Genomic DNA, 15366 nt, shown 5'->3' on the forward strand with positions numbered 1-15366 from the left:
GCTTTGTTCCAGGTGATTGCCTCACTGCTCCGTCTCTTCAGCATCCATTTCCTCGTGCTCCTCTGTTTGTATTTCACAACAAAGCGTTGGAGTGGGAGGGTTGGAGAGCAAGAGTGCAGAATCTTGGAGATAATCGTATAAAATTTAATTCTGTTTTGGTCTTCTAAGCCATAGCAAGGAACAATCAGAAGTTCCCCCCCACCTTTTTTTTTTTTGCTGTGCTGATTGGTCTATTCCGGCGGAAAGTCAGAGTGGTCCCAGGGAAAAGAGAGTGAACCAGGGGGAAGGGAGGACAGGTTCAGCTCTGCAGCCAACAAGCCGTGCGACGTGGGGCTGCTGCTTTCCTCAGGGTCCTCGTTTATTAAAGAAAGGAGTTCAATTAAATTACCTCAGGATATCACTTCCCATCTAATATTCTGGTTTCTTTGCGGTTTTCTGTGAAACAGCAGCGATGGTTTTAAGGTTGGGATCAGGCTAGTGTACTCTGAAATGAATCTGTATACAGCTGAAAGTTAAAAAGAAAATTTCACAGATTCCTTTCTGCCTAACCCCTGTTGCTGTTTCGTCTCCCCCGCTTATCCCAGGACTACGTGGTGAGTGTAACGGAAGAATTCCTGGAGTTCATTTCAGACGGAGCACTGGCCATCGAAGTATGGGGCCACCGGTGCACCGGGAACGGCAGCTCTGTCTGGGAAGTCGATTCCCTTCATGCTAAGACAAGAACGTTGCATGACAGGTTTGTGCTTGGCTGAGGGCTTTAGATGCAGGGTCAAGGCTCACCCTTGGACAGTGGTTGAAGAATAAAGACTCTCTGAGCCTGTTTCCTCCTTTGTGAATGGGAATGATGAAAGGAACTACCAGGCCCTGGAAAAATTCGATGGGGGAAGGAGAGTCTTTTCAACAAATGAGACTGAAACATCTGTGTACCTTTATGGAAAAAAACAACCTTGATCTTAATTCACATGATACACAACACTTAATTTGAGATGGAGCATGACTTTAAATGTAAAAGATAAAACTATAAAGCTTATAGAAGAAAACAGAAAGGTATCTTCTTTTAAAGTTGATCATTTGCCTCTTCCGTGACCCAGCAATCCCACTCCTAAGTATTTACCCAAGAAAAATGAGAACATAAGTCCATAAGCAGCCTGGTACATGAATGTTTATGGCAGTTCTATTCATGATATCCCCCAAACTGTAAACAACCCGATGTCCTTCAGTGTGACAATGTTTGATAAACAAATTGTGTTATTAGTCATATAATAGAATATTACTCAACAATAAAAAAGAACTCCGTCCCACTCTTACGTATTGTGGATGAATCTCACAAACATTGTTCTGAATCAAAGGAGCCAGGCCTAGAAGAGTACAATACTGCCTGATTCCATCTATATGAAATTCTAGAGCAGGTAAAACTAATCTGTGAGGTTACACAGCTGCTGCAGGTGGTGTGGGGATTGAGTGGGAAGGGGCCTGAGCAAACCTGCTGTGGTGATGGCAGGGTGTATGCACAGGTGTATGCATTTGTCACGGTCCCTCCAAGTCTATGCCTGAGATCTGGACAGTTCACTGCCTATAAGGTATACATCAATAAAATACATGAAAAGAACCTATACCACAGGATTGTTTAGAGTGTTAAACAAGAAAATAATCTATGTGACACACAGAGCACAGTGCCTTATGAATAGTAAGTGCTCAGGGACTGGGGGCTTCTTCTTGTTGCTAATAATGTCCTGGACAATGACATGGTCGTTTGTTGGAATGTGTTTCTGCAGGTGGAACGAGGTTACTCGCAGAATAGAGATGTGGATCTCCATACTAGAGCTGAATGAGCTGGGGGAGTACGCTGCTGTGGAGCTTCACCAGGCAAAAGATGTCAACACAGGAGGTGTCTTTCAACTCAGACAGGTACTAGGTTTGTCTTTGCTTGTTTCTCGTGTTTTCTCCCTGTCCCACTCTTACAGTTTCTGGAATTTTCTAGTTATTTGCCTCTTTGTTCCCTAATTCTTTCCCCTTCCTTGGTCCTCTTCCCCCATCCCTCCCCATCCCCATCCCTGGCCCCCATTTCCGCATCACACCCCCGCCCCTGCAGGGTCATTCCCGGAGAGTGCAAGTCACAGTGAAGCCTGTCCAGCGTTCTGGGACACTGCCACTCATGGTCGAAGCTATCTTGTCGATCTCCATTGGCTGCGTGACTGCCAGGTCCACCAAGCTCCAGAGAGGGCTGGACAGTTACCAGGTGAGACCAACAGATTGCAAACAGTATTTAACAAAGATTGGTTAGTGCACAATTAAGGTGGTCAGTGGTCTGTGATGGAGACCTGTTCAGGAATATAACTGAACTCCTTGCCTTAAGCATGTATCGGCTTCGGCCACCCCATCCATATTTCCATCCGTTGCCTTTTTGCTAGGTTTAACTTATTGTATTGGCTTAGTGCCGATTAATAATAATTTTATTTATAAACACACATCAGTGCTACAGTGCTCATTTACTTTAGGCAGGATTTATTTTATATCTGGCCCGAATTATGTTGGGTGTTTGATATTGCTGGCTTTGGCCTGATCCACTTTTATTAATAGAAAGTTGCCCCCATACACTGGCATACTTAACCAGCTCTCTGAAAGCTTTACTTTTTTTTTTTAATTGAAAGTTGTCCTCATGATCATTTTTGTTCATTAAATCTCCTTTTGCTAAACCTTCTTTTCTCACTTAAAAAAAATTAAAAGATGGAACCAGCTAAGAATTCATCTTATTTACCAGTCACAATAAACTTTAAGATCAGGTACTTGTCCCCAGGGGCCTGAAAGAACGCATGTGCTTCACCAAGTCCCCACTTTACTATCAGATGTAATTAGGGACTGGGAAGAATCAGACCGTTGAATTCTGGTTCCCTCACTGCCGCACATGAAGGGGAACACACTCCCTGTCATGATGGGGAGAAAACTTTTCTCTGTAGAGTCTGGGCGTAAGCCCAGCCTATCTTGAGAAGGGTTCATCTTCCATCTCAGTTTCCTTTTGGCTTCATGGCAGCAAAGACTTTACTGAAACATTGGCTTGGATGTTTGGGCCGCAAGGAAGGCACAGCTGTGTCAGACACTGCTTTCCTCATCCCAGGCCAAAACTGCCTCCGACTGAAAGCCTGGGAAGAGTATGAATGGAGTTGTGAGGCTGGAGTCTGCTGTTTCCAGGGAGGCTTCTCCACCAGACTTTTCGCTGTATGTGGAGGGGAAGTTGGGTTGTCCCTCACTTGGCCATCAGCTCCGGGGGCAACTGCAGGGCCTGGTAGAAAGAGCACAGACTTGGAGTGAGGAGACCTGGGTTCTTAAGTTTTGTTTGACTTAACTGAGTAATTTAAACTTCGAGTTCCCTTTTTCTTTCCTCCGAAACGATGAGGTAGACGCAATAATTCTCTGAGGTCCCTTTCTGCCGTAAAATGTTGTGGCTTAATAAATCTCTGATCTTAGATAAAACTTTGAATCTGTGTGTGTGAACTGTGACCTATGAACATGGATCATCAACTGGCTGACTATTCCTGTTTGATGAACATTGCAAGGATTGATTATTTGCACTTTTAAAAACAGCTATACCTCTTGAGTTAAAACTGATTTTTGTCAAAATTTGAGCTCTCAAATATCTGCCTTCCCCCGGTGCTGAATGCTCTTCTTATAGTATCTGTCATGCACATTTAAACTGTGACTGTTTTAAAGCTTTTATTTTTCTTTGCTGCCATGCTCAAGGTCATGTCCAGTGCCATTTTTGTTGTTGACATAGTACTTCAGAATTATTTTGATGCAATAGCTTGAGCCAATCCAGAATATGCTCATGTCACAGCAGTTCTACATCATGAAAGCTCAAGCTAGTTTTCGATGAATAGAAGTATCTTCTCAGCCTAAAAGATAATGATAAATTAGAGCTGTTTGTACTTTATTCATTAATAGGAGGAATTGATTTGAGAAAAATTATTTCTGTAGTGGGCTTACTACTGAAGTTAGAGTTCTCCAAATGAAAATGATGGTTACCAAACTAAAACTAAAGTTCATTTTAAAGTCTACACAGAGAATAATCTTAACGGTATTTTTAAAGCACTTTTAAAAGGCAGTATATTTTGAAGTATACTTAGATATGAAAATAATGTAATTATATTTTTTAAGGCATTTGAAAAAAAAGTTTGTCTTTTGTCTGACTAGGCCACTCCAGTTCCTTTTTTAGTATTAACCCTCCAATAACCATAGAAAAATGAAAGAAGGTTGTTACATGGCCCAGTATTCATTTTGAGTAGAACCTGCCTCCATAGAGATGGATATTCTCTACAAATGGGGATTTCTTTATTGTTTCTTTTTCTTCTTCTTCTTCTTTTTTTTTTTTTTTTGGCTGCACAGCTTGTGGGATTTTAGTTCCCCGACTAGGGATTGAACCCAGGCCCTCGGCAGTGAGAGCACAGAGTCCCAACTACTGGACCGCCAGGGAATTCTCTCTTTATTCTTGTTTCTAAGGAAAATTGTCTCAACTAAAACCCTTTTTTTTTTCCCACACGATGATTTTGTTTTGCAAATGTTCTGCCAAAATGCTTAGTTTATGTAAGTATTGTAAAATGTTGCCATGGGTTTAGGACAGTTCTGATGTTTCTCACCTGATTGACATGGATACTGACATATCCAACAGTGGATAATGATAGAGCCATGTATCCAAAATAGTGGGCTGTGCTCTTACTGTGGTGGTACAGTATACAGAACCTTCTACAGTCTTCCCTCGGTATCTGGGGGGATTGGTTCCAGAACCCTCCCCCCACTTGGATACTAAAATCTGAGAATGTTCAAGTCTCTTATATAAAATGGCCTAGTACACTTGGCCCTCCTATCAGGAAGGTCCTGTGTTTGGTTGAATCTGCAGATGCGGAACCTGTGGATAAGGAGGGCTGACTGTACGTGGAGTCTTAGCTTCCCGGTGGGTCTTCCCCTGTGATGATTTCACAGTGACAGTGGTGTGGTGCAGGGACAAGGGCGCAGACCTGGCCTCCAGTCCTGACCCTGCCACTATCTGTGTGAACCTTGGTTTCAGTCATTTCATCCTTCAGGCCTTAGCTGCCTCACAGCTAAAACCAGGAGGTTGAGCCAGAGACTCCCTAAAGCCCTTTCTAGTTCTGCCCATTCTAAATCTCAGTCAAATAGCTCACCCAGAAACAAATAGCAACTCTTTGCATAACAGCGCCATAAGGCCTGACCCAGCGGGGTTGTGTCCAATCCCCAGCTAAGAGAGTCTGAGAGAGTTCCCATTTTTAAATGACTGTTTTCTCTATTAAAGAAAAAAAAATAAATCTTAAATTCTTTTTTTTTTTTTTTTTTTTTTTTTTCTTTTTGCGGTATGCGGGCCTCTCACTGTTGTGGCCTCCCCCGTTGCGGAGCACAGGCTCCGGATGCGCAGGCCCAGCGGCCATGGCTCACGGGCCCAGCCGCTCCGCGGCATATGGGATCCTCCCAGACCGGGGCACGAACCCGTATCCCCTGCATCGGCAGGCGGACTCTCAACCACTTGCGCCACCAGGGAGGCCCTTAAATTCTTTAAGTAATTATAGACAAGTGAATTACATCCACTTTTTGAGATTCGGTTAAATGTTTTATTATGCCGATGTTGTGTGTGCTATCCATTGTAATGTGTGTGTTAAGCTTAAAGACTTATTTTCCTTGTGTGCTGTTTGAGAAAAAAAAATGCATGTCCTTTGTGTTTATTTTTTCCCTACCAGAGAGATGATGAGGATGGTGATGATATGGATAGTTATCAGGTATTACTGCTGCTGTCAATCCTGTGGCATGGGGCACAGCTGCTGCTAATTGCCAGCATTCGCAAAGCCGAGGGCAGGGAGGAGGAATGGAGGACCGTAGAGCAAGAATATGCAGTTTCCACTCGCTTTTGATTAGCTTTCAGTGTAATCAGGGATACAATACTATTTCTATAGATTTCCCTGTCAGTTCAAAATTTATAAGCAGATCCTGCATTTTTGCTATGCCATCTCAAATTGCTAGCTCGAAAAGCCTTTCTAAACAAGACCACTCTCACTGTATTAAATTGGTGATCTTAAGAATTGTCGTTATCCATCCATAATCTTTAAGTAGACCTGTCTTTCCTATGTGAACCTGCAGTTAGCTCCTTATATCCAAGAGAGTAGTACTGTTCTAACATGCCATTGTATTTTTAAGACTTTTGCCGGCTAGGAAAACTGAAGACATTTTAAGCACATAGTTTCGTTTAGCCAGTTTTCTTCTCTCGTTAAGGCCAATCTTATTCATAACCTGGAGAATTCAGCTCTCAGCTTTAATCTCTTTTTGGAAATCTAGGGGAGAAAAAATACATGCAAACATGAAATTTTACCTAGTCAGGGCTGACTGGCCTACTGTCCATGGAATGTGAGATAACAGTAATGGTCAAGGTGGCAAACCAAGATGAAGTTTTCTGGGTTGGTTCCCAGTCTTTGTACTGATTCTCTACATAAATTTTAAAAACATGTTTTCCTGGTGTGCCTTCCTATAAGTAAAATGTGGGTCCATTGTAGGTAAAGCCTCAGAAGTTCTCAGGTGTCTGCTCTTAATGTAACGTCTTAAGGGTTAGGCCGGAATTAGGCAAGTCAAAGAGCATCCTGAATAGAATTGGTAGGTGTCTTTCCCACCTCATAATCTTACTAAGAAAGAAAACAAGCAAGTAAAAACAAATGGTAGGGGAGATACCAGTATCCCCTTGGATCTCAGCAACGCCATTAACTAACGTCCTGTGGCTGTCTGTGCGCTTCCTGCCACGTGGTTCACAGTTGAGTCCAGCGGCTGCTTCTGGGAGTTCTCAGCATGGCTGACTGCATGTTGGCTTCTTGCATGGGAAGTTTTCGGTTAGCCTCATGGTAGTGGTTGGAGGTAAAACCTTTGCAGCAAGTTTGAAAAGTTCTCCACTGATCTATCCTTTGCCTTTCAGAAAATACATCTTATCCAGCCATCGAGCTATGAATGATGAAAATGCTTGTCGTTTTCCATTCCATTTGCTGCTTTGTGATTTGGGCTGTGTTTCTGGTGTCCTTCTGCTTAGAATCACAAACCCTTCAAACGAATAGCTACAACTTAAATACATACACACACATACCATATAAGACATCCAACAGCTGGTGTAGTTTGAGCTTCTCTTGCTTTTAAGTATAATTATCTTTTTGGAAATCCAGGGACTCTGATTTCTGAGTCATGGGATCCTCAATCAGCATGCAGTGTTCCTGAGGCCTCTGCTTTCTTGCATATTAATCACACGGCAATGTTCAATGGCCTTTCCTAATGAAAAGTTTCCTAATCAATTTAAGCATCTTTTTTTTTTTTTAAAAAAAAGAAATAGTTATCTGTGCACTCTACAGGAAAATGTTTTCCCTCCCTGATGCCAGGAAGAAGACTTAAACTGTGTGAGAGAGAGGTGGTCTGATGCCCTCATTAAACGGCGAGAATACCTAGATGAACAGATTAAAAAAGTCAGCAATAAAAAAGGTATGTGAGAGTAAACTCCTGGCTGGGAGTAGTCTTTTCACTTCTAGACAGTAGTGGTAGGCTGTTTTCCTCCCTTAGCTGGACTGCTGTGTCTTAGCTTTTTGACCCCATAACAATGATAGATATTAGTGAATCATTAGTATACAGTGTTTAAGCAGGCTCTGAATTTGAAAGTAATGTTTCATTACTTGAGTTAACTGACACTAAACGTTAAATTCAGATTTTGTTTTGATGAATGCAAATGCCATCAATATCGACATCTCCACATGAGGTATTCCAGGCTCAGAACCTGGGACTGACAGCAGCTAAAGGGTCACTTCTGAAGCCACGACACTTGGCAGGTGGGCTGCGGCTACCGTTGGGCGGTAGCCATGCTCTTGGCTCCTTCGGGGTGGCCTGAAGCTGGCCTGCAGGTCCACTCGCCACCACCCAGCTCCGAGGATTCAGTTTGCTTACGCTGGCAATGGCCACTTGGATTCTAGAGCAGAAATCTGCTCTTAAAACCCTGGTTTCAGGCTTCCCTGATGATGCAGTGGTTGAGAATCCACCTGCCAATGCAGGGGACACAGGTTCGTGCCCTGGTCCGGAAAGATCCCACATGCCGCAGAGCAGCCAAGCCCATGCTCCACAACTACTGAGCCCGCGCTCCTAGAGCTGTGCTCCACAACAAGAGAAGCCACTGCAATGAGAGGGCCGCGCAGCTCAACGAAGACCCAACACAGCCAAAAATAAATAAATAAAAATGAGTTAAAAACAAAAAAAAAACCCGGTTTCTCATCCTGAGTGAACGATTCACTCAGTGTGGTTGGTTCTCCACCAAAGGACATGTTCTGAATGTGAATCTGCTTCATGCAGAAGTCGGCGAAAGTCCTTCCCCAGTAAAACATCTTGCCTCTGTGTTCTGCTCTTGGCCTCAGTGTGTGTATGTGTGTGCTCAACCTGCTAATGAAAACTCACTTTGCCTATGTCCAGGTAACTCCAGAGTTGAACTAGGCTAAGAGGATTGCAAAATAGATCAAATAAAATCCCTTTCATAACGAGCATGAAGGAAAACAAGTTAGTTTTGCAGAGTGCAACATACGGTGTTTTTTAATCCTCTATCCTTATAAAATGATGTTTGGTTTTATAAGCAATGTCACATCCATTATTGCACTTGATCCTTCTGACAGGCGCGTGAAGTAGACATGACTTGTATTAACCCTATTTGACAAATTAGGAAACTTAGACTCATCTGTTGAACGACCTTCCAAAATTACAGAACTAGTAAAATAACCCACATCTTCTAATCCCTGTTCCAACGCTCCTTCCACTCTTCCTGGGTTTGTGATCTGTTAGGCTAGTGTCCTAGCCTCTCTGAGCTCGTCTGGGTCCTCCGTCTTAAACTTCAAAGCCTCAGTTCCCTATTTGGGACACCGTGGGTGTTTAAGGCACTTGTGGGTACCACTGAGTGCAAATAGATTTAAATTTAGAAACTGTCCTTTCTCCCTCTTGGCGCTCATGCCCTCGTATTGGCCCGCAGAGAAGACAGAGGACGATGTGGAACGGGAAGCCCGTCTGGTGGAGCAGTGGGTGGGCCTGACGGAAGAGAGGAATGCCGTGCTGGTGCCTGCCCCGGGCAGCGGGATCCCCGGGGCGCCTGCCGACTGGTGAGTCCACCCTTCCTTCTGGGCAGGCCTGACGATGGTGCCGTGGTCTGTGGCGGGTCATGCGAATGACCTGCCAGGATTGTCACAGAAAATGTTAAGTACCGTGAGCTGTCCAGGGAAGGGCCACCCAGCCCTAGGGCTCCCTTCCCCCTTCTTCTTGCCCACTGCAACCATCTTCCACTCACAGGAAGCCAGCGAGCACTTATCACCGGCCAGGAGTCAGATAGACAGTCCTCCAGCCCTTGGCATGAGCACCTTGGACATGATTACCTGATCTCCAGACATTCTCATATCTTGGGTCGAAAGAAGGGTGTTTCCAGAGCATACTTGAAAAGGGCAGAAAATAAGTCTTCTTATTTGCCCTCCTGCCTGTTTATTTTGACTCAACAGAGAGTCAGCACTTAAGCACTACATCCACAATGATCAGTCAATCCTAATGCCCAGAAGAAACAGCATGGGATCCTGGGCTCTGGAGGCAAATCGATCCTGTCCCCTGTTCCTCCTCTAACCATAGCCACTTCCCTTCTTCCCATCACTAGAATTATTCTCAGAAAGGCTTCAAATAATCTGCTTCAATTAATTACATGTAATTCATATGACTGTAGTTCTTTATATAAGTCACGTAATTCCCATGATTTGTGTTAAGAAGGGTGACAAGATCTGTGAAAATATCTCATTTGTAGAACCTGTATCTGACTCCACAGTGGTTCTCTTCTGCTTTCATGCCTCTGTCGCATTTGGTTATTTAACAAGATGTAAAACACATATTTTGTTATGATTAAATATTGTTATTAAATTTAGGATCCCACCACCTGGAATGGAAACCCACATACCTGTTCTCTTCCTTGATTTGAATGGTAAGTTTGAACCTGACGTTCCAAGACTTATCGCATTGAATTAGGTTTGTAATCTAATCAGACCCACAGTATTTTGACCCTTAAATCACCTACCTAATCAGGCACATGCCATATTTAGGTGACATTTTTACTCCAACCAAATATATAAAGCCATGACATGTCGAATCACTAGAAGACAGATGTGGAAATTTATTCTTAAAAAGACAGCACTTGAGAGATTGAGAACTGCATACAAAGGCATGAGAGCAGTTATTGCTCTGAAACAGTAACGGACATGGAAATTACCTGAGAAGGTAATCACCCTTAGAGAACTGAATCTTTATGCATTGCAGGTGCCCAGGAATCTGCATTTCTGACTGGTGCCCTTTACTCCCCACCCCACCCCCATTTGTTTTGTTTCTAGAACACGATCATCTGTAACCCTGCATGAAGGGTTGTCCTTTACTGTAGAAATTAGATTGAACCTGGGCGAATACGGAACAAGGGTTTTCAATGTGTTTTAGCAGTAAAATCCATTTTCAGTATGAACTTGTGAATGGAACCCCATGTGTGGAATACGAAAGCAGAGTTGCTGAGTTTGGGGATGGGCAGGCTCTGGCAGGCCTTTCTGCAGGGCCCTTGGGATCCTCAAAGCACAGCCTGAAAACGTGTCTTCTGGAGGGAAGACAAGTAATGGATGAATGGAAGACACAGGAGGTTGGCTTTGGCTCTTCATATGAACAGTTTTTTTTAAAGCCTAGAAATAGACCGTTGCCTCATGAAGTGGTGAGTTCCCCATTATTGGAGGTTCCCCATTATACAAGCAAAGACTGGATGACTATATACAGAGATTTGTGAAGGGTGAATCCTACACTGGGTAGGACATTGGAAAAAGATGGTCTTCACATTTCTCCCAAGTGCTCAGAACTTTGTTTCTAAATTGATAATTTTTTTTTTTTTTTTTGCGGTATGCGGGCCTCTCACTGTTGTGGCCTCTCCCGTTGCGGAGCACAGGCTCCGGATGCGCAGGCCCAGCGGCCATGGCTCACGGGCCCAGCCGCTCCGCGGCATATGGGATCCTCCCAGACCGGGGCACGAACCCGTATCCCCTGCATCGGCAGGCGGACTCTCAACCACTGCGCCACCAGGGAGGCCCTAAATTGATAATTTAACCACCCAAATCTCTACACTTGATCTTAGCCAAAAGGCCGAGAAGCGATAACCACTCAGATCTCTAATTTAGTGTAAGTTATGTAAGTAGGACCACAAACTTAACACTACGTTATAGGAGGAATTGACAGAAAGCAGCAAAATTCTAAGGTGTGTTTATGTAGTGAAAAATATTTGCTCCCAGGACTACATATAGAATATATTCAGGGGCTTCCCTAGTGGCGCAGTGGTTGAGAGTCCGCCTGCTGATGCAGGGGACCCACGTGCCCCGGTCCGGGAAGATCCCACATGCCGCGGAGCGGCTGGGCCCGTGAGCCATGGCCGCTGAGCCTGCGCGTCCGGAGCCTGTTCTCTGCAATGGGAGAGGCCACAACAGTGAGAGGCCTGCGTACCGCAAAAAAAAAAAAAGAATGTATTCAGTCCATTTATAGGAGAGTCACAAAGGCACCTTTTTGGCTCCTGGAGTTGTTTCTGTAAAGGATAGAAGCTGTTGTAGTTAGTGGAGTTGCTGTTTCAACTGCAGGAATGAAAAACTAAATAAAATTGCATTACATGTAAACTTCATCTGTAAAAAGCATATTTAAAAATTTTGGATGCTTGCTTAAAAAATCTGTTTCCCCCACTTTTGCTTCTGTGCCCTGGACTTGGTCAGCGGATGACCTCAGTGCCAATGAGCAGCTTGTGGGCCCCCATGCATCGGGCGTGAACTCCATCCTCCCCAAGGAGCATGGCAGCCAGTTTTTCTACCTGCCCATCATAAAGCACAGTGATGAGGAGGTAACTGACCTTTAAGAATCTCTTAAAGGGCTTCAGATTAATGCACATGCCTGTGGGCCTCTCTGCCCATTAAACTGCTGTGGTCTGGACTTTGGGGAAGAGGACTGGGAACTTTAAAAAATAGAATGTGTGTGTTGTCCAAAAGGCAAGGAGGGACTTACCTGGTGGTCCAATGGGTAGGACTCCGTGCTCCCAATGCAGGGGACCTGGGTTCGATACCTGGTTGGGGAACTAGATCCCGCATGCATGCCGCAACTAAGAAGCCCGTGTGCCACAGCTAAAGATCCTGCATGCCGCAACTAAAGATCCCGCATGCTGCAACTAAGACCCCTCGCAGCCGAAATAAATAATAAATAAATAAACATTTTTTAAAGGGCGAGGAAAAACGTCTATGATTCAATGTAGAGTTGCATTTATTTTCTTTCTAGTGCATAACGTAAAACTGCTACACCTGAGTTGTCTTGTTTTCCATGTCCCCATCCTTCCCCCATCCCTAGGTTTCAGCCACAGCCTCCTGGGACTCCTCGGTGCATGATTCCGTTCACTTGAATAGGGTCACCCCACAAAATGAACGGATTTACCTGATAGTGAAGACCACAGTCCAGCTCAGCCACCCGGCTGCTATGGAGCTGGTATTACGAAAACGGATTGCAGCCAATATTTACAACAAACAGGTAGTAACGGGGCCTGATTGTGCCGTTTCATACATGAGCACAAAGTTTTTTCCTTCTCTCTATCACAAAGTAGTGTTTTGGGGTGTTAATACAGTGGCTGTGCAAATCGCTACCAGGTTATAATATGATTCTCATTTATCCAAGATAACAGGGTATGAGGATAGCAGAGGTAAATGTCATCCACCAAAGGACTTTTCCACCTTGACCGATTTGAGGCCCATAATCTTAGGAGGCAGTGGAGTTATGACATTTTATTGTTTGAAAAAGGTTAAGCGCCTGGTCCGAGAGGGTTAGTGACAAAACCAGGACAAAGGCAGGCTCCAAACTGTCCTAATGCTTCCCCAGATCTCATCTCAGAGGTGCTATCAGCAAAACTGATCCTCTGAGTTGACTTCTGACTGTGCCACGATAGATTCATTAAACCCTGACAAGATCAAGTAGAAAGATGGCAAGGGGGAAAAAGGAGCAACCACAGAAAAACCCTGGATGGGCTGCAAATTCTGCAGTCTAAATAACAGTCTAAATAAATCCCTAAATAACAGCTGGGTGTTATTGTCCTTCAGGATTGCAGACGAGGATTTTTCCATTCAGTTTTTTTCTGTTTTACTAAGTGTTGTGTGTATATCAAAAACATAGTAATCGATGATGCTTTTACAATTTGTAAAATACTAAATAACTTATATTTTCCACATCGCTTAATTCAGCTTTCCTTTTCTACCAGAGTTTCACCCAGAGTTTAAAGAGGAGAATATCACTGAAGAATATATTTTATTCCTGTGGTGTAACCTATGAAATAGTATCCAACATACCAAAGGTAAAGTATGTATTACTTTTTAAAAATATCAAAATGTGAGTGTTGGAGAATGCGTTAAATCTCAAAACTTTTAAATCATTGTCTCACCACAGTTTTGAGAAAAATGTTGTTCAGGTAAAAGTATTCTAATGGCCTTCTCGTCTCGTTAGGCAACAGAAGAGATTGAGGACCGGGAGACTCTGGCTCTCCTGGCAGCGAGGAGTGAGAACGAAGGCACAGCAGACGGGGAGACGTACATCGAGAAGTATACGCGAGGCGTGCTGCAGGTGGAAAACATCCTGAGCCTGGAACGGCTCCGGCAGGCAAGTAACTGCAGCATCTGGACCAGAGGGTGAGATCACCAGCCTTCACCCCAAATGGACAAAGATGAATGTATTTCCCAAACACCTTCTCTCTCAATCTATTAGAGAAGAAAAACTTGAGTAGCTCTCTCATTAGACAAAATAGTTACTTTGACAAAATAGTAACACAAATTCAAATGACTACCTTTTATTGAACACCGCCTAAGTAATATTGATACATTATTTCATTTAATCTTCAAGATAACCCTGCAAGGTAAATACTGTCCTAATTCCCATTTGTAAATGAGAAAGCTGAGGCTGACAGAAGTTAGCCAACCTGCCCAAGGTGATCCAGCTAAGAAGGGGCACAGAGTTGGATGTAAACCCAGAAAGCTTGACTCCGAACCCCACGTGCTTAACCACATATTCTCTCCCTAATTTTTGGACCCAGATTAACTTCTGTGGCAAAAGCAGGATATTCAGGTGAAAATAATCCACTAGGTAGTGGAACTGCACAGGAGATGTCATTCAATCGAGTCAGTAGCCGAAGTTATGGAAAGTGTGCTTTGAACAACAAGAGGACTAAGATTGGCGTTTGTCAGAAGAATCTTCCTTCAGTCCCACCTAAACTGCTGCACGAGTGAAACACAAGCAGCATAAAAGTTGATTGTAATTTCCCAAGTGAGATATATAGTTAGTGGTATTTCATCCATGTTTTCTCTGCCCACCTGTATAAAAATCCACAACATAAATGTCTTTAGTTCTGCGGTTTTCCTGGTTTTATTTATGAGGAATGTTTTTGATAAATTAAGCAAAAAAAGAAAAAATGGATACAATACAGTTACAGTTTTGTAAATATGGGGAGAGAGGGAGTGTAGGATTGAAATGATCTTTATTTCTATACTTTTTAAATCCTCCACAATAAACATATATTACTTTTGTCATCAGAGGAAGAAAAATAAATGTCCTTTTCAAATTTGCAGGCAGTCACGGTCAAAGAAGCGCTTTCCACCAAAGCTCGGCACCTGCGGCGAAGCCTCAGCACACCAAATGTTCATAATGTGAGCTCACCCGCGAGGGGCTGCCGCCCGCATGACGCATCTCAGGGTTTGGGGTGCAGCAAGTCAGGGGACCTCCGGTCGGGGTTTACAGGTGGGGATAGAACATTCGGCACCAGTGTGGGCATCCCAAGGTGCCAGGCCTGCTCCTCTTTTCTAGCGAAGCTTACCAGAGAGCCGTTACATGTAACGTGCCTGAGCTTTTAGTGGAATCTTACAAATTTCTCTCCATAAAGTTATGTCCTTGAAAGAACTCTTTTGAGATGTAAATAGAATGTAGTTGGCTTAAGGATGGTCGAGTCAGGTAGAAATCCTGCTGCTAGAGCTGCTGAGTGCTGCTCTTGAGTCTGTTTACGTTCCCCGTTCCAGCTGCCCCGATGGATCTTACCGTGCTTCCCATCAGAGTGACAGGGCACCAGACTCCTCCGTAGAGACCCTTCCATAGTGCCTGGTCTTTATTTTGATTACCTTCCTCAACCATTCCATCGAGGAAATCCAGTTGACAGAAACTACGTCCAGTGGAGGGGAGCGTTGTTGTGGGAAGAAAGGACAGAGCAGTATGCGGAGCACTGCACAGTAGCCTCTTTCCAGGAGCAGCAGA

General features: G+C 43.9%; 1 protein-coding gene across 1 annotated transcript in view; it reads left to right on the forward strand.

Moving 5' to 3' along the window:
• Window positions 1-15366, forward strand: part of KIF13A (kinesin family member 13A) — a 211225-nt gene that overhangs the window by 183449 nt on the left and 12410 nt on the right. Inside the window, 12 exon segments of the mRNA XM_082638701.1 lie at window positions 585-736; window positions 1776-1908; window positions 2093-2239; window positions 5742-5780; window positions 7410-7509; window positions 9029-9155; window positions 9957-10012; window positions 11814-11938; window positions 12436-12612; window positions 13334-13426; window positions 13576-13732; window positions 14695-14768. Of these exon segments, the coding sequence (XP_082494827.1) occupies window positions 585-736; window positions 1776-1908; window positions 2093-2239; window positions 5742-5780; window positions 7410-7509; window positions 9029-9155; window positions 9957-10012; window positions 11814-11938; window positions 12436-12612; window positions 13334-13426; window positions 13576-13732; window positions 14695-14768 (1380 nt within the window).

Source organism: Mesoplodon mirus, assembly GCF_964341445.2.
Source record: "Mesoplodon mirus genome assembly, chromosome: 12".
In the NCBI taxonomy this organism is placed as follows: domain Eukaryota; kingdom Metazoa; phylum Chordata; class Mammalia; order Artiodactyla; family Ziphiidae; genus Mesoplodon; species Mesoplodon mirus.